This window comes from Narcine bancroftii, chromosome 2, assembly GCF_036971445.1.
Source record: "Narcine bancroftii isolate sNarBan1 chromosome 2, sNarBan1.hap1, whole genome shotgun sequence".
NCBI lineage: Eukaryota > Metazoa > Chordata > Chondrichthyes > Torpediniformes > Narcinidae > Narcine > Narcine bancroftii.
This window is the reverse complement of record NC_091470.1, coordinates 101,285,043-101,304,525: the sequence shown is the minus strand read 5'-3', so window position 1 is coordinate 101,304,525 and position 19,483 is coordinate 101,285,043. Positions and strand designations below refer to the sequence as shown.

The 19,483-nt window shown below is 42.3% G+C and overlaps 1 protein-coding gene across 3 annotated transcripts in view; it reads right to left on the bottom strand.

Moving 5' to 3' along the window:
• Positions 1-19,483, bottom strand: part of hk2 (hexokinase 2) — a 115,004-nt gene that overhangs the window by 7,621 nt on the left and 87,900 nt on the right. For all 3 annotated transcript variants that reach the window (XM_069917728.1, XM_069917726.1, XM_069917727.1), the window contains exons 11-17: positions 17,650-17,798; positions 16,050-16,169; positions 14,694-14,789; positions 12,730-12,829; positions 5,207-5,390; positions 3,720-3,875; positions 1,701-1,934 (exon numbers count right to left, since the gene is read on the bottom strand). In XM_069917728.1, the coding sequence (XP_069773829.1) occupies positions 1,701-1,934; positions 3,720-3,875; positions 5,207-5,390; positions 12,730-12,829; positions 14,694-14,789; positions 16,050-16,169; positions 17,650-17,798 (1,039 nt within the window). The remainder of the gene's footprint in view (positions 1-1,700; positions 1,935-3,719; positions 3,876-5,206; positions 5,391-12,729; positions 12,830-14,693; positions 14,790-16,049; positions 16,170-17,649; positions 17,799-19,483) is intronic.

Below are 19,483 nucleotides of genomic sequence, written 5' to 3'. Positions count from 1 at the left end.
TAGAGAAGAATTAAAGCAAACAACAACCCCTTCCTTCAAACTTTATTTTTTTGGGATTGGATTAAGAAGTGTAATATTGAATATCAATAAAATTATCTGTGAAGCAGACATTCAGAGGGTGAAGCTGTGCCATTTCAGAAGGAATTCTATGCTGTCCTTCACAACAAGAGGATTTAGATAAGAACATGAGGAGTAGGACCAGAAGGAGGCCATCTGGCTCGTCAAGCCTGCTCCACCATTCAATGAGATCATGGGTGATCTAATGATAGGCTCATCTCCACCTACCTGCCTTCTCCCCATATCCCTTAGTCTGTAAAAATCTATCCAATCTTGTCAACTATATTTACTGAGGTGGCCTCTACTGCTTCAATGGGCAGTGCATTTCACAGTTTCACCACCCTCTGGGAAAAGCAGTTCCTCCTCATCGCCATCTTTAATATTGAGTCTATCCCTAGTTCTGGTCTCCCCTACCAATGGAAACAACTTACCTACCTCTATCTTATCTATGCTTTTCATAATTTTTAATGTTTCTATAAGGTCCCCTCTCATTCATCTAAATTCCATCAAGTACAACTCTATCTCTCATCATAGGCCAACCCCTTCAACCTGCTGAACCTCCTCTGAAGTCAGTACATTCTTTCTCAAGTAAGGAGACCAGAACTGCATGCAGAACTCCAGATGTTGCTGCATCTGGACAGTTGCAGCATTACCTCCCTGCTCTTAAATTTGATGACAGGATCAGCAGGGATATCTTGCTGCAATTGTACAGGACCTTGGTGAAACAACAACAAGCATATTGTAAACAGCCTTGTCCTTCTTATCAGAGTAGGGGGGTGGTGGCAGTTTCTGCTGAGGGAACTGATTCCAGGGATGCGAGATGGACGCACAAAGAGAATTTAGACCAATTAGGCTCACTCACCAGTGAATGGAATATTGAGAGGGGATTTCATGAAAACCTACAAAATTCTAACAGGAATGAACAAATTAGATTCAGTAAAGTTATTTTTGATGGCAAGGGAAATCCAGGACTTGGATTCACAATTTTAGTTAAAGCTGAATCATGAAATATATTTAAGGAGTTGATTTTTTTTTTCTTGGAGCTAGAAGGAAGCTGAATTCAGTTAATCAGCCATGATCATGTTCAACAGCATAGCAGACATGAAGGGCCAAATGGCCTGCTCCCCCTTCATTTTTCTGATTCTGCATTCAATTTTTCTGTACACGTAAAATTAATTTATTAAACACTATCAAACTTTTTCCCCAAACAAAAAAAAAAACATGATTTCAATTTCTGACTCGTGCAGACACAAAAATTAATCTTAATTTGCAAGATCTGATTTTCTTTGCAACGCTAATTTTCTTGGTCATTCTAGTTTTCAAAGCATTATTAGATCACTATTTTTCCCATCAGATTGAATGTTAGGATTCTGGTTTACATCATCATCTGAACAAGTTTATTAGCCGGTCAAGCATCAAGTGGATGCCAATCATTTTGCATAAACAAGGGAACTAAATTGGGTCCAGAAAATTAGAGCTACCCACATGCACCTCTTGGATGAGCCAGGGCCAGTGGTTAATGTTAACTGAAGGTCAAATATTGGTGTTGCAGATAAATGGAATGAGCAAATCCTAAATTGGTGGGCAGGATAGATGTTAAGATTGACCACCTGGGACAGACCCTGTACACCAGGATGACTTACTGTGGATGTAGCTTATACAATGTCCCATCCAGTCCAACCGTGATCTTAAGGGTGTCCAGGTTCCGGTTTTCCCTGATCTTGTCAACAATAGCCGCCAATCCAGCGCCACATAGTTGAGCAGCTCTACGAGACACCACCCCACACACCTCCTTGACGATAATGCTATCATCACATGTACTTTGCAGGCCCAACTTCTGCAGGATGGCACGGACCTGAAGCAATGCCAGTCGATCGCTGAAAAAGGCAGGAATGCAGAGTGAAGGCAGTCAAATGTCAACAGTAGTCAATGTGCATAGATTAATATAAAGAATCACCATTCTAAATAAGGGTCTGAATGGGGCACAGAATCACAGGGTGCTAAAAGTTACAGACTGGCCACTAAAAGTAACAATATACAGTAAAACCCCTACTATCTGAAGTCTGTGGGAATTGGTAAATGCTGGATAAATGAATTTTCCAATTGCTTGAGATAGCTTATTGTGTGATTGGTGAACTAATAGCGAGGCGCACCAATTTTAAAATTCCATTTATTTTACCTATTTATTTTCTGCTGCTTTTTTTTTGCCGGTTGCTTGAGGCTGCCGGCTATTTGAATTCCAGATCACGGGGGTTTTACTGTAGATTAATAATGCCATAAAGAAAAGGAATTAAAGACTGGGATTAATTTCTTGAGAGATTTTAAAGTCAAAGAAGTTACTTCACGAATTTACAAATCTTTGATTGGTCAAAAGTATGCCTCTGGTTGTAAAGCCCTTTAGGATATCCCGAGGAGATGAAGGGTGTATAATAAAGCAATGTTCTTTCTTTACTATTTATTGTTCTTTCTAGGCCATTGATTGCCACAGAAAGAGAAACATGATGAAACCACGGAAGCACATAGAACTCAAAATGCTGGAAGTATTCGGTGGGAAAGAAAAATACAGTCAACATTTCAAGTCAAAAATCCCTCATTGGAACACATCTATCCTCCAAGATTCATCCAGTTTGTTCTGTAAAGTTCAACCAATTGTTGAAGTACAACTGGACGAAACAGCGTTGGTGTAAAAACATGCAGACACATACTGTATATAGATTTAGTACAGATATTTATATGCATTACATCTATAAAAAATAAATGAATATTGTTAAATTAACAATAGTCTTGGAAGAATTGTATGAGCAGTTCATCAGTCATGCAGAATTGTCTGCCTGTGGGAAGAAGCTGTTCCTCAGCCTGGTGGTTCTAATACTCTTGTATCTCTTTCCTGACAGGAGTAGCTGGAAAATGCTGTGTGTGGGGTGATAGGGGTCCTTAATGATTTTATGAACCCTCTACAGACAATGATCCAACCAGCCAAGACACTCTGGATAGAGTTCCTGTGGAAAGTTGACATCATGGTGGCCGGTAGCCTTGCCCGCCTCAGTCTTCTCAGGAAGTGCAGTCACTGCTGCAGCTTCCTGACAAGTGAGGAGAAGTGTGTCCAGGATAGGTCACTACTTAAGTGGGCTCCAAGGAACTTGGTGCTCCCTCCACTATAGAGTTATTGATGTAACCAACCATCAATAAAGGTGTAACCAACCCACATTTGACTGCAGTTTCAGAGGAGAGAAAACAAACTTGGACCTGGAAGGTAGTGGACTTAGAAAACTAGCTGGATTGCATAGAGATTAATTTGAAAGGCAGTGGGAACATACTTTGAGAAAAGCAAGTAAATTACGTACTTTAACGGAAGGGGTCCAACATTAAAGGTAATGGACTGTTAGATGTATGACCCAATCATGGTTGATTAAGGGGTCAGTGATGGGAACTCAACGCACACCACCATAGTCGAGGCTAGTTTCCTCTCGACTCTGGTGACAATGAACTTGATTGTTCTCTGCTACTACTCATCTACTTTCTTCTCAGCACTGATGTTAATATTTCATTGACTTACAGTCCTCATGACAACTTTGGGAATTGGAACACCTCTGGTAAAAATTATATTTCTTTGGCAATGGTATGTTTTGTGGCAATGATACAACTGTTCTCGTGTCACATACCTCTCAATCTGAGACAGGAATTTGGTTTCAAAAATGCCTCGTGACTTGAGTCTTTCTGAGATCTTCCCTCGAAACAGCAGGCCTTGCTTCGTGAAATTGATCAGGATGTTACGGACAATCTCTCCCAAGAACATCCCACTGATCATCTTTTCATATCTGCAGAATCGATCAAAATCAGATGGAGGTCAGCGTCTCCACGAAAGCAAAATTATCATGTGAGTGATGAGTAAATTGCAAGTAACAAGAACGGCTCATCTCTATTACCCTGTCTATTCGCTAACATTCAACCTCTGGGAAGTATCGATATATCCGCAGTTTGACGACACTGTTAGGGTTGGTCCTTAATGTGCCCATTGCCTCAAGTTCAGAGGAGGGAATAGGTTAGAGTGATGAGTAGTGGCAGTGAAAAATTGAGATAGGCAATGTCACACTGTCGGATAGCAAAGAATAATCTCCAAAGGACAAGAGGGCAGAAGGAGAAGTGTGGGTAGATTAGCAATTCTGAAGACAGGAGAAAGACTCCACAACTAACAAGAAAACTGCTTAAAGTATGCAACAGATCAGGCAGCATCCACGGAGGGAAATAGACAGTTGATGTTGGGACTCAAAACGTCAACTGTGTATTTCCCTCCACTGAGTTCGCAGTGATTTTTGCTCTGGATTCCAACATCTGCAAACTTCTGTGTCTTGTGTCTCCAGAAAGAACTCATAATGGGGTCTGAAGGAGGGGGGAAGTTGGTCAAAGAATAGGCATGGAGAGGACAGTTCAACATTATATCAAGCTTGGAATTGTCAAAATCATTAAACTTAAGCACTATTTACAATGCAAATCTGTTAATTCACAAAATGCTTTTGTGCAAAATTGACCCCAAGCTGAAATATGCTGCCATTCCATATTCAGAGCACAGCAGCTGATTTTCAATTGAAGTAAAGGTGAAGCAGTTGACAGCTTGCTGTTTTAAATTCTTTTCTTATATTTCTTCCTTCCACTGACCTTGCAACACCATACCCCATTAGGAGCAGGGAGGTTATGCTGCAACTGTACAGGGTACTGGTGAGACAGCATCTGGAGTACTGCGTGCATCTCTGGTCTCCTGACTTGAGAAGATATGTACTGGTTTTGGAGGTAGTGCAGAGGAGGTTCACTAGATTGATTCCAGAGGTGAGGAGTTAGCCTATGAGGACAGACTGAGTCATTTGGGATCTTATTCACTGGAATTCAGAAGAATGAGAGGAGATCTTATAGAAAAATGTAAAATTATGAAAGGAATTGATCTATAGACGTAAGTAAGTTTTTTTCCACTGGTAGGTCAGATAAGATAACTAAATCCTACTATGTAACATCCGCGTATTTCATGCTTTTCACCAACCACAATCCACCCATCAGTTGATTTATCTCATGGAGCTGCAGTTTAACTGTTGTTCCACCACAATTAACACTGTCAATCACAGAGGTTTGAGCTCCTCGAAATTCATGATAAAAATACCTCTGCTTCCCTGGGTTCAGTGACAGCTTATCCACTTCCAAGTCAAATTCAGTTCTGATATTGTCCAAGCTGCCATTATCACCAAATGCTCCCCACTCTGTATTAATACACATCCTTCCTTCATCTCCTGCAACCATCTCCACATTCTTCATTTCCTCCATGTAGCAGGCATTACACCCAGTTCCTGCAGGAAAGAAATCACATTCACATCAACCAGGCTGAAATATGGGGCAGGCTGTGGAGTTTGGAATGGCCTCATTTATATCTGGTGCTGGAACAACCAAGACTCATCAAGTCAAAGATTGACAGATTACCCTCCCTAAAATTCAGGTGGTGGTTCCACAGCCACTATTATTGTTGCAACTTTGATACTCAGTTTAAATATTTTCTTTGAACCTGAAAACAAATGGCAGTCTGCTGGAACTGCTGCAAAGAACTGGTGCAGACCCAGGGAGAGCAGGGGACAGAGATATAGTGCTGCTCTGAAGGCTTCAACTGCCCAGCCTAATGCTGGCAAATCTGTACAGGCTTTAAAGGCCTGTTAGAAGAGCCGACAGTGTTTATAAGTAAAACGCAGCAATCGCGGAGGTCTGTGCCCAAGATGGCGGTGCTGTGGTGATATGTTTCCTCCATTGTATATAGTTATTGTTGAACTGGCCCGCCCACTGATGACTCAACCTATGACTCCTCCCCCGTGGTCCTGGGCCATAAAGTTCGAGCCACCTCTCCCTTCCCTCCATTCCTATACCTGGATCTGGGCCAGCAAGGTTCTTCTGTATATTAAAGCCTATCTTTACCTCAGCCTTGTTTCTGTGGTTACTGGTAGTGCCCATCAGATGCCTGAGCTTGGCAGTGGCCACAAGGCATTGCAGACTCTGGGGGAGCAGCGGACCGGTGCAGGGCACCAGAAATGGGAGTTACACCCCCCTCCCCCACTCTGTTGAGAAGAGAAGCCAGGGATAACTCCACAGGACACTGACCAGCCAATGGTAGCACTCCAGCGACTAAGGGACCCACATAGGCTATGGGCAGCTTGCGGTCGGGGGACCCACACGGTCTGCGGGCCACTAGATACTGGCTCGTGGGAACCAGGTTATCAGACCTGGGATTTGAGGGAGTGCTGAGGACAAGAAGGGGGGGCCCTCGAAGAAGGGCCTTGGGCTCTGAGGGCTTCCTGATCGTGTCAGAGATTTGGATCTCAAACTTGGGTTGCTAATTAATTGAAGATGGGTCCATGCTGTTACAGAGGCTACAGGAGTGCTGGAGGCGAATCCACAGACACTTAGTGCCTCTGTCTTTTGCTACTCCTTCTCTCTTACTGTAAGGGGACACTAATGGCGACTTATTGTCTGCCTCATGGCAGGCAGAAGACAATTTTGTGATAATACATATTCTGTACTATTACATGCCCATAAAACAATCTTGGATTTCAATTGCCCACTTCGTCCAATGTAATGTTCATTAATCCATGCTTCTGGAATAATAGTCCATTAAATCGTACGGGGTTGTGTTACAAGCCCAGAGGACCCCAAAGCCCAGCAGCAACGGATATTCACCAAGACAAATGGTTACTTAAACAAAAGTTGTTTTTAATTATCTTTAATCATGAAAATAGAATCACACTTTTAACTTATCTCTATTGACTTACTTAACCTAACTTAACCTCCTTCTAATTCTAAGCGCACATGTATTTAATGTGTGTGTAAGTTTAGAAAAGTTCTTTGGTTCACAGTTCAATCTCACTTCTCATTCCTCCAAGTTCACTGGTTGCAGGCAATTCTTATACTGTGCACAAAATTTAACATTTAAAAAGTTCACCAGGCTTTGGTGCTTGAAAGGTAAATTTCTTGTTGGTTTTCAGAGAGATTTTTTGTTCCAGGTCATCCACAACTGATGTACTTCCATCAGTCACTCCAGTGTCTTGCTGACTAAACTTGCCCCTTCAGGGTTCTCCAGATGATAACCTCTTTCAGGTCACCACAGAGTTCCTTTCTATTTCACTTATTCCAAGTGAAACATTAGACAGTCAGTCCTCTCCTCTTGTATGATCCACAAGGGATTTGATCAGGCCGTCTTCCAAACAAGCTTGCCAGCTTGTCCTGTTCCAGTCCCAGCTACTTCTGTTGGCCGTAACACTGTACAAATGATCTTTGTCTCTCTCTCTCTCTGTCTTTCTCTCTCTCTCTCTCTCTGAGAGAAAGCTTGCTTTTTTTCCTCTCTCTCTGCTTGCAAACCCGCATGACCCTCTTACAACAGCAAGCTCTCTTCCAGACAGCAGCGGCTCCAGCCTGCTCTTTCATCTGTTGCCTTTGGTAAACAACAATCCATTAGTGAAGTCTCTTGAGCTCTTGCAAAAGGTCTGAGTAGCCAACATGTCTAGCATGGGGAAGAGCTCCAGTATTTCAAATAAGATCTGTTTTAAAGTGTTTGTATGTGACCTACTCTAGCAAACCTTTCCCAATTTATCTCCCAAAAACATATCTATATACTCTGTCACAGTTGTAAGTTAATTTAGGTGTAATTGGGTGGCATGGGTTTAAATGACCGGGATCAGCTTCTACCGTGTTGTAAATAAAAAAAGTGGGGTGAAACACGAAAGTCTGCAGACACTGTGATTGTATTGGAACTCAGCTGCAGGAAGTAACCACAGTGGAACTGGTTTCAAAATGACACTGATCAGCAGATGAATTGGTTTTTAATCTTCCTCTTACTGAATCTGAACCAGACCTGATTTCTTAGGATTAACATGCATAAGGGCTTTTACTGAGCCTAAAGTAAAGTTGGAGAGGAAGAGAGTAAAGTGTAAAGAGGAGGGAATGTAAGGAGTCTTTTTAAAGGCACTTACCAAGGGACCTGTTGATTTAAATCGGGAGGAGAGGGAGTCGGAGGCAACCATTAGAGGAGGAGAGGCTGCTGGGAAGGTAAAGGACTATAAGAAGACTCTGACTATAGCCTGATCGAACACCCGAGGGAGCAGAGGAAGGAAGAGGTCAGCAGATAAGAGGTATTATTCTAAGGGCTTTTACTGGGCCGGGTTCATTTAATTAATTAATTAATTAATTAATTGGTTAATAGGTTAATCGGTCAAGGGCCAATAAAAGGAGGGTAGGTATTAGGGTGCAGCCCTGTGAGTGGCCCGGTGAAGGAGTGGGGCTTCGAGGCTTTGGTTCGTGAGGCTTAAGCGAGCTGTGGATGATCATATCTGATTTGAGGTAAGATGTTCACATTTAATTTAATATATATATCTTTTTATATTTACTCTGGTAAGGTACAAGGAGAAAGAGGAAGGATGAGTGTGAAGGCAGTTTTCTGCTCCCTTTGTCTCATATGGGAAGTCATGGAGTCTTCTAGCCTCCCAGATGTCCACATGTGCACTAAGTGTGCTGAGCTGCAGTGTCTAAGGCACCGAGTCAAGGACCTTGAGCTGCAGCTCGATGACCTCACCTTGGTCAGGGAGAACAAGGCGGTCATAGATAGGAGTTATAGTCAGGTGGTCACACCTGGCCCATGGGAGGAAGGGGAGTGGGTTACAGTTAGGAAGAATAAAGAGATAGGTCAGGCTCCAGAGAGAGCATCTGAGCCTGAAATCCATAGAAATAGGTGCTCCTCCTTGAGTATTGAGGAAGGGGATAGTCAAACTAAGGCAGGCAGGGGTGTAGGGTCAGCCTTTGTAGCCCAGAAATAGGAAGAATAGGGCAATAGTTATAGGGGACTCATTGGTGAGGCGGACGGACAGAGCGATAAAGAAAACCAGATGGTGGTTTGCCTCCCTGGTGCCAGGGTCCGGGATCTGGCTACACGAGTCCAGAACATCCTAAAGGGGGAAGGGAAAGAGCCTGAGGGTGTGGTCCACGTCGGTACCAACGACATTGGTAGGAAGGAAGAAGTGGTCCTGCCTAATGAATATAAGGAGTTAGGCAGGGAGCTCAGAAGAAGTACCACTAAGGGTGTAATCTCCGGATTACTTCCTGTGCCACGCGATAGTAAGGACAAAAATAGAGTCAGGTGGAGATTGAATTTGTGGCTGAAGAGGTAGAGTAAAAGACAAGGTTTTAATCTTGGACCACTAGGACCATTTCTGGGGTAGATGGGACCTATAAGGATGGGTTACATCTAAATCCCAGAGGTACCAGTCTCCTGGCAGGGGTATTTGCTAGGACTTTAAACTAATAAGGTTGGGGACAAGGGTTCATGTCAGGGAGAACAAGAACAGAGTCTTTAGGCAAAGAAAAAAGGCTTTTTCACACAATCTGGAGGTGGAACAACGGCAGGTAATAAATAGTGGCCATCGTAACAATTGTAGAGAGGGTGAGAGGCAGAAAGTTAAAGATAGAAGATCTCTGAGATGCATTTATTTCAATGCAAGGACTGTGGTAAACAAGGTGGATGAACTAATGGAGTGGATTGACACGTGGCGTTATGATGTGATAGCAATTAGTGAGACTTGGTTGAAGGATGGATGTGACTGGCAGCTGAATATTCCAGGATTTTGCTACTTTAGACGTGAAAGAACTGGCGGGAGGTGTGGTGATGCTTGTCAGGGAAGATATTACAGCGGTGCTGAGGCAAGATAAACTGGAGGACTCATCACGTGAGGCTCTGTGGGTTGAACTAAAAAATAAGAAATGTGAGGCTACAAATATGGGGGTATATTATAGGCCACCAAAAGAGGATAGGGAACTGGAAGAGGGAATGTGCAGGGAAGTAACTGAGAACTACTACACAGTAGTAGAAACAGGGTTGTGATAGTTGGGGATTTCAATTTTCCTAACATTGATTGGGAAACACAATCAGTGAGAGGGCAGGATGGCTTAGTCTTTGTGCAATGTGGGCAGGATTGCTTTTTACAGCAGTATGTTGAAGTGCCTACAGAGGGGAGGCAGTGTTGGATCTATTGTTAGGAAACGGAATAGGGGAGGTGATGGAAGTGTGCGTTGGTGAGAACTCTGGATCCAGCGCTCATGGGTCCATTAGCTTCAACTTAAATATGGAAAGAGATAGGTCAGATCTGAGGTTGAAGGTCTTCAAGTGGGGGAAGGCCAGATTTGAAGAAATGAGAAGGGATTTGCAGAAAATTATATGGGCTGATCTTTTTTCTGGAAAGGATGTCGAGAAAATTTAGAGAATATTTAAAGAAGAGATATTGAGAGTACCGGATCTTTACGTGCCAGTCAGATCGAAAGGCAAGGCCAAAAGCCAAGGGAACCGTGGTTTTCTGGAAAAATAAGGAAGTTGGTTCGGGATAAAAGGGGGACATTTACTAAGTTTAAGAAGCAAAAAATGGATGTGTATAATTATTACATAGATTGCAGAAAAAAACCTGAAGAAGGAAGTTAGAAAGTATGAGGTGTCAATGCCTGATAGGTAAAAGTGAATCCAAAGGATTTTTACAGATATGTGAATAGTAAAAGGAGGGTTAAGGATAGAATAGGACCGCTGGAAAATGAGAGCGGTGAGCTATGCGAGGAACCGTATCAGATGGGAGAGATATTAAACGATTTTTTCTCATTTGTGTTCACGAAGGTAAAGGACATTGGACTATGTGAGATAAGAGAGGCAAATGGCTTAGTTATGGAAAAGATAGGTATTAGTAAAGAGAGGGTTTTGGAGCTTCTAGAGTCAGTAAAAGTGGATAAGTCTCCTGGTCCTGATGGGATTTTCCCCAGGATGTTAAGGGAGGTCAGGGAGCAAATAGCGGAGGCACTGTCAGTGATTTTTCAAAGATCACTGGAAGAGGGCGTGGTGCTGCGGGATTGTAGGGTTGCTAATGTAGTTCCATTGTTTAAAAAAGGCACGAAGTGTCAGCCCAGTAATTATAGGCCTGTAAGCTTGACTTCGGTGGTAGGGAAAGTTATGGAGAGTATTCTTAGAGATGGTGTGTATGAATATCTAGATAAATAGGGATTGATCAGGAGCACCCAGCATGGGTTTGTGAAGGAGGAATCATGTTTGAAGAACCTTGTTGAGTTTTTCGAAGAAGTGACAAGAAAGGTGGATGAAGGTAGGGCAGTTGATGTAGTCTATCTAGATTTTAGCAAAGCTTTTGATAAGGTCCCACATGAAAGGTTAGTAAGGAAGGTTCAGACACTAGGGATTAATAGAGAAATAGTAAGACGGGTCCAAAAGTGGCTGGAGGTGAGACAGCAGAAGGACACGGTGGACAACTGTCTGTCAGGATGGAAGCCTGTGATGAGCAGAATACCTCAAGGATTGGTGCTAGGTCCCCTGTTGTTCATAATTTATATTAATGATTTGAATGATGGGATGGTTAACTGGGTAAGTAAATACACAGACAATACGAAAATAGGGGGGAGTGGTGGATAGCAAGGAAAGTTTTCAGGGATTACAGAGGCATTTGGTTTGTCTGGAGAGTTGGGCTGAAAGATGGCAGATGGAATTTAACGTAGAGAAGTGTGAGGTGCTTTATTTCGGTAAAAATAATAAAAATAGGACATATGTAGTAAAGGGGAGGACATTGGGAAATGCACAAGTACAAAGAGATCTTGGAGTTATGATGCAGGGTTCCTTGAAGGTGGATTCTCATGTTGACAGAATGGTTAAGAAGGCATTTGGTATGCTGGCCTTCATAAATCATAGCGTAAAGTATAGGAGCTGGGATGAGATGTTGCAACTATTTAAGGCGTTGGTGAGGCCAAGTTTGGAGTATTGTGTTCATTTCTGGTCTTCAAATTATGGGAAGGCTATAGATAAGGTGGAAAGAGTGCAGAGAAGATTTACAAGGATGTTGCCTGGCTTAAAATACCTAGAGTACAGAGAAAGAATTAAGAAGTTAGGACTTTATTCCTTGGAACGTAGACAGTTGAGAGGGGATTTGATAGAGGTGTTTAAAATTATGAAGGGAATAGATAGACGAGATGCAAGTAGACTCTTCACCCTGAGAGCAGGGGAGGTTGAAACAAGAGGACAGAAGTTGAGGGTAAGGGGGCAAAATTTTAGGAGAAACATTAGAGTATGCTTCTTCACTCAGAGACTGGTGGCTGAATGGAATAAGCTTCCGGAGGAAATAGCTGAGGCAGAGTTAATTCTTTCATTTAAGAGGAGGCTGAATATATACATGGATAAGAGGGGGTTAGAGGGTTATGGGTGGAGAATAGGTGGGGGGAGCTAGTGGAGTTGTTTGAGTAAGCTGTCATGGATTTGTAGGGCCGAGATGGCCTGTTTCCATGCCATAAACTGTTATAAGATTAAATGGAAATGCTGATCTAATGGGCTGAAAATGACTCCCATAACCATCCAAAATTTATTGACGGAATACAGGACATTTTACTGACCAAAGCACAAGACACAGTGGCATGCTTTCAATAGCTCAAGGTTCCCTGGTCCTTGCAGCACTGATAATTCAGTGAGACACAATGCAATGAAGCGGGATAATGAAAAGAAAAAGAAATCAATATGATTATCCTACCTAAAGTTCAACACCAGGAAATTTCCCCTGCTTTGATTCAATCATTTCAATTCTGCAAGCCCTGTTAGTGAAAATTTTGCTCCTGTCTCTCACCCACCTATAATGAGGCCAACCTCGCAAAAGGGGTCGTCATAGGCACAAGACATCATTGTTCCAACGGTGTCGTTAACGATTGCCACAACATCCAAATCAAACTCCTGGATGGATAAAGAAAAAAATCATTCACACCCAGCCATCAGAAAGAGCGTTTAAAGGCTCAGAAATAACTGCAAAAATCAGACAAGAGATTTGAATGCTTTCACAGATGTAATGAACACACAGGTCTTTGCCAATTGTCCATACACCCAACATAACAAGATATGAAATTGGCGCATGCGCCTGTTAACTGTGAATTCAAGCAATGAGTAAAATCTACAGGTGTACAACAGTTTTTCTGGGTGTGTGCATCATTAAGATGGAGATCACAGTGTGGAGTTGCCAAAAAAGTAACAGGTGCATGAAGAAGCTAAACTTCTCATATGACAAAGAATGAGGCTATTCCACCCATCTGGTCTTTGCCAGCTGTGGGAGCAATTTAAAATCATGGAAGGTAAAAGCTGAGTGCAGAAATGTTCTCACTGGAAACAAAGTCAAGAGCTATGGGAAACTGAATGAAGGTGACTGGCAGAAGGGGGAAAAGTCAATAAATGTCAGTCTGGGGTCTGAAATGCACTGCCCAGGAGTGTAGTGGAGGCAGATTACATTGTGACACTAAAAGAGCTGCAGGGCAAGGATTGGAGAGTGGGGCAATTTGGATTGATTAGACACAGATCTGGAATTTTACAGGAACACAATTGAGAGTTTCCTGTCTGGCTGCGTGGTAGCTACAAATTATCGGAACGGTTCAATAAAAAGGTCAAGAAGATTACTGGGGCCTTGCTTTCTTCTATTGAAAACATTCACTAGGGCTTAACGAATTATTTCCATCCCTCACACAGTGGCTTTGACCCACTACCATCAGGCAGGAGGTACAGGAGAACGGCCAAGCTGGGGAAAAGCTTCTTCCCCCAGGTTGTGGAATTGATGAACAGTATCCTGTAACCAAGTAAATCATCCCAAAATATTTATCAATTTACCCAGTATTTTAAATTATATCTTTATGTACTGTATATATGTGATTATTGTGTGTGTGTGTGTGTGTGTGTGTGTGTGTGTGTGTGTACCGTTGTCCAGAGGAACGCTGTTTCGTCTGATCCAAAATGTACTGGGGGTGTAGGTTAATTGGGTGTAATTGGGCGGTATGGACTCCTGGGCCGAAATGGCCTGTTACACTGCTGTATGTCTAAATTTAATTTTTTTTAAAATTCTGTATGTACAGTCAGATGGCAATAATTTGAACTTGAATGGGGTGGATGGACCAGATGGTCTCCTTCCATAATTTAAATATTTGGAGAACCACTCAGAAATGACAATGAGAAGAGCTTCTGTACATACAGAAAGTGGTTACGTGACTTCCTTCTCCAAAACTTGTTATATTGCAGCCCAACTAAACCTTTGAAATGGTACCCATGGGTTTGTTTTAGGCACAGGATATGGAGCCAATAGGCAGATTTGAGATGGTAAAATCACAAAGCTGGAGAAACTCAGCTGGTCAAATAGCGTACTTTATATTGCAAAGATAAAGGTCCATAACCAATGTTTCGGGCTTGAGCGCTTCATCAAGGTATTAAAAAATGTCAGCAGGCGCCCAAACTAAATGGTGGAGGAAGGGGCAGGGGAGGAGCACAGTCCCACAGGCAGGAGGTAATAGGAAGGGAGGGCACAGCAACAAACAGGAGGAAGGGGGACGGCTCTGTGAATGGAGAGCGAAGGGAGTGGAGAGCTGAAGGAAAAAAAGAGAGGAAGGGAGGGAAGGAGGTGGACCAGCCTTGAGCTAATAGGCTCTGAACGAATGGCTGAAGAGGCTGCAAGAAGTGAATGCAATGGATCTAATGAATCTTGCTTCTTGAATCTTCACAGTGCAAGACATTTTAAGCAACGGGCAAATGCAAACAGGTTACATTGAAACTGATGTTTTCTTGCCTCTCTTCTCTTGATGGCTTCTCGAAGGAGATCAATGACATCTTCACCTTCACAACCAGTAGCTTTAAACCCTTTGGTCCATTTTAAAAGAATTCCCTGCAGAATGTAAACATTCAAACATGAGCTCGCGATTCATAGATCACATTTCTTGCCCAGTGGACATTTGACCTTGGAAGTTCAAACTTTTCCTGCGAACAAATGTATCCAAGCCCTTGCTGGTGATCTCCCACCCCCTCACAGTCTGCAAATTAAAATCAATCTCGCTGCCTTTAGATTATTATTTTGAACTGAATCATCTGCCCTAAAATTATACTGATGTCGACCATGGTTCAATATAGATATTTACAGCATCTTTCAGCTGCTCCCATCGGGGAAGAGATACAGGAGGATCAGAACCAGCACCACCAGGCAGGGGAACAGCTTCTTCCCCATGGGCAGTGAGAATGCTGAACGACCAAAGGAACTGCTCACACTGACCACCCAAGACTCTTGTATTCATGAAAAGGATTTATTTGTATATAAGAATACTTATCCGGCATATTTATTGATTTTCTGTATGTGTGTTATGTCTGGTTGTGTGTCTACGTGTTTTTCACCAAGGACCAGAGAACACTGTTTCATCAGGTTATACTTGTACTCTGAGATGACAATAAACTTGACTTATTCAGAAGGAAAATGGCTGTGCTGAAGAATCAACCCATCTTTCTTTCTTGGTCACCCAGCTTACCACTTTCTGGAACTAAGGGACACAGCAGAAAGGACTTCTTCTCCCAAAGGCTAATGAATCTGTGAAATTCTGTGCCTAAGGAAGTGGTAGAGGCAGCCTCATACACTGTATTTAAGATAGATTCTTGATGAACCGGGGAACTAAAATTTTCAAGAAACAGGCAAGGAAGTGGAGCTGAGTCCACGGCCAGATCACCCATGATCTTATTGAATGGCAGAGCAGGCTCAATGGGCCGGGTGGCCAACTACTACTTCTCTTCCTTGTGCTCTTATGCTCATTAGAATGAGAAGCTAAGTAAAATTCCCTCAAACAAGGACACAATTCTCATCAAAAAAACATAGTTCTGCTTTCTGCCAAGTCTCCATTTTGAGAGAGGTATTTTTGACTTCGCTATGATTTCTCAAACTTATTTCGCTTGAAATAATTTTGAAAAACAGAAATTTTGAATAATGATAAATAAATGAGTGAAGCCAGGATATCATCCAGTGATGGGACTCCTGTGCTGGTCAGTTCCTTTGGGGATGAGAGGAGGAAAAAGGTAGTCACTTGATTTACCTGTTTGGTTCTTACAGATCCTGAGATAACCTGACCATACAGATCATGCCTCAGGTCATTGCATGTGTACTGACCTGATCCAGATCCTTCAGCTCACATGGGAAAGAAAAGGTGAAGCCCAGTGGAAGCAAACAGTCCTTCATCCCCATGTACTCCAGGAAGTCAGCAATGCAGTGGACAATGTGATCAAAGAGCTATTGAACAAACAACAGACAAAAGGTAATGGCAAAAGGTATTCCATTCATGAAGTCATGTTGCAGCTCTACAAAGCCCTGGTTAGTCCACACTTGCAATATTATCTTCAGTTCTGGTCACCTCATTGCAGGTTAGGGTGGAAGCTTTGGAGAGGGTGCAAAGGAGATTGATCAGGATGTTGTCTGGATTGGAGAACGTGTCTTACGAGGCAAGGTTAACAAAGCTAGGACATTTCTCTTTGGAGTGAAGAAGGATGAGAGGTCATTGAAAGGTCTACAAGATTATGAGAGGCATAGATAGAGTGGACAGCCAGCACCATTTTTCCCCAGGGCAAGAGTAGCAAATACCTAAGGTGAAGGGAGGAAAGTTCAAGGGAGATATCAAGAGTAAGTCTTTTTACACAGAGAGGAAGAGGATGCCTGGAATGCATTACCAGGGGTTGGTGGTGGTGGAGGCTGGTACAATAGGGACATTTAAAAGATTCTTAGGCAGGCACACAGATGCAAGAAAAATAGAGGGTTATGGGTGTGAGGTAGGGAAGGATGTTGAGTAGGGATATATAGGTCAACACAACATCATGTGCTGAAATGTTCTCTGTTAATTCTGAATAATCATCATCTGAACTTGTATTCTCCCAGCCCTTGTGCTTTCACATCTTTGTATAGTCCTAGATTTATTCAGTCTGGAACCAGACTCTGTGGTCTCCATGCCAACCAAGGTGTCTACCTCCACTCATCCCATTTGCCAACATTTGGCCCATATCCTTCCAAGCATTTTCTATCCATGATGACTTTTAAACATTGTAATGATGTCTCTGGTAGCTCATTTCATGCACCAACCATGCTCTGTTTGAAAACATAGCCTCGCCCCCATGCCACTTTTAAACCTTTCCCCTCTCCCATTGTATTTTACTGAAAAACAATTTTAAAAAGTAGTCATAGCTCCACTGTGGAATGTGCAGTAGCTTATTTACAGTCACGCAGATTTGTAGCAGGACCTTCAGCCCAGCAAATCTGTCCCAACCATCAACGACCAATTTAACATTAAGTGTGGTCCCATATTATTCTCCCAGATTCCCATCAATTCTCCCCTCTTCCCCTCATTCTTTCATACACCTATACACTAGTGCAGGAGTGGCCAACCTTTTAATTTTTAATGAAGACCTACAGCACGCTAACAGCACGTGGGCTGAAATGGCCTGTTACCACGCTGTGTGTCTCTGTTAAAAATTAAAAGGTTGGCCACCCCTGCTCTAGGGACATCTCAGGCCTAATTAGTCTACCTATTATTCTAAAAGAATGCTCCCCTTAGGAAACATCATCCATGTTAAGACAGTCAAGCCCTTTAAGTTTGTATGTTTTGATGAGATTGATTCTCATGCTTTTAAAGTCCAGAAAATATAGTGCCATCTTCCCTCATACATAAACCAACCAGCCCAGAAGTAACTGGTTACCCACGGAGGCCTTGTGTTTTGCTCACCTCCTCTCCTGTTCCTTCCATCAATTCCGGCGGGATGGTGTAGATCTTGTTGTGCATTTCCACACCTCGACGTTTCCCACTGCGAACCTTTGCAAGCAGCACGCGGAAATTTGTACCACCGAGATCCAATGCCAAGAAATCACCCTTCTCTGGAAAAAAAGAGAAAAAGTTGATTTTTTTTAAATGCAACCCGAATCAAGAATGTGGAAAAGAGCCTCTCTCCACTATTTTCAAACATTCCCTTTCCGGAGTACAAGTACATCATAAGGGCCCCCTCATAACATCCTACCACAGTTGAAATGGAAAATCCCTAATGCATTATTTACACTGGACAACGAAGATTATGCTTCCTCAACACTTTTGGGTGTATTTTATGAATCTTGGGCTGCTGATCACAAAATCACCTTAAAATTTTCCTATCATGTTCTGTTTTTTTAGATATAACCTATTTATGTGATTTCCAGTCATATTTTAAGTCAATTTCAAGCAGACAAAACCAGGAACTGCAACATCTCGTTGAAAATTCATTTTCTGCATTCGCACTTGGACTCCTTCCCTGCTGATCTTGGTACAGCAGTGATTAACATGGTGAAAGGTTTCACAAGGACATTGCAACCACAGAAAAATCTTATCAGGGCAATTGGAATCCTATTGGCTGACTATTGTTGGTTGGAGCCTGACATGATAGGCATCAGATGCTGAGTACAAATGAAAATCAGCGGCAAAACATTTTGAGGTCAGTTGAACTAACGCATTGTGTCAGCATCGTGATGCGATTAAACATGGTGAATTCAATCAAAGTTAATTTAATATTTCTCCAGTTTTCTATGTGATACAGCAATTCTGAAATGATCTTTGTGTACAGCTTCTCTATCACAATTCCCAATTTTTTTTCAGGAAGCAAACTTTTGGAAAAAAAATTTGTTGTCCAGTGTTAATGTTTTATTTAGTCATTATATTTTATATCAATTGGAAGAAAGTACTGCTTCAGTACCATTTTCCAGGTCACAAGCATGGTTTCTATCTCCTAACAAAGAGAGGACTGTCATGTAAGCCACTGGAGGGCTTATCTTTGATAAGGTGGATGCCAAGAAGACATTTGGAATCAATTTACAATGCTGGGGAAGATTTAAATATGATCACCTTCACTGGAGAGCTGGTATTAGGAATATTATTTGTTCTAAAGACATAAATTCCCTGGCCTAAAATTATAAGAGGCATAGATAGGTTTGACTCTTCAGCCCTTCTAGGCTGTGCCCAATTATCATTCTGCCTGGTCCCACTGACCTACATCCAGTCCAGTGCCCATCTGTCTATGTAGCTGTCCAAATTTCTCTTAAATGTTAACATTCACCACCTCAGCTCAGCTGAACGGTAAATGAGAAACATTTTCCTGTAGCAGATGCTTCTAAACCAGACCACAGAGATTTAAGGTGAGGTTCAAAGTGGGATTGGAGAAAGATTTTTTTTTTCCACAGTCTGAAACAGGCTGACTGAGGGAGGGTGGAATGGGAACTGTCATGATATTTAAGAAGCTTCCGAACAAGCACTGAAGGCAATGGAAGGCCATGTGCTGGTAAATGGTATTAGTGTAGATGATTACTTGATGGTTGACAGAGGAATAGTGGCCAAAGGGCTCGATTCTATGAATGTAAATGGCTGCATTGGTTGTAATTGTCCAAGAATCCTTAAATTCTAAAGAAGTAACACATTGAAACATTGCCATGTGACAGACTTTCTTTAAAGAAACACAGCAATCCCATCACACTGTACAAAAGTGATCTAATTATACAACGATGGAACATTTCTCTTCATCATTCAGAATGTATTGAAC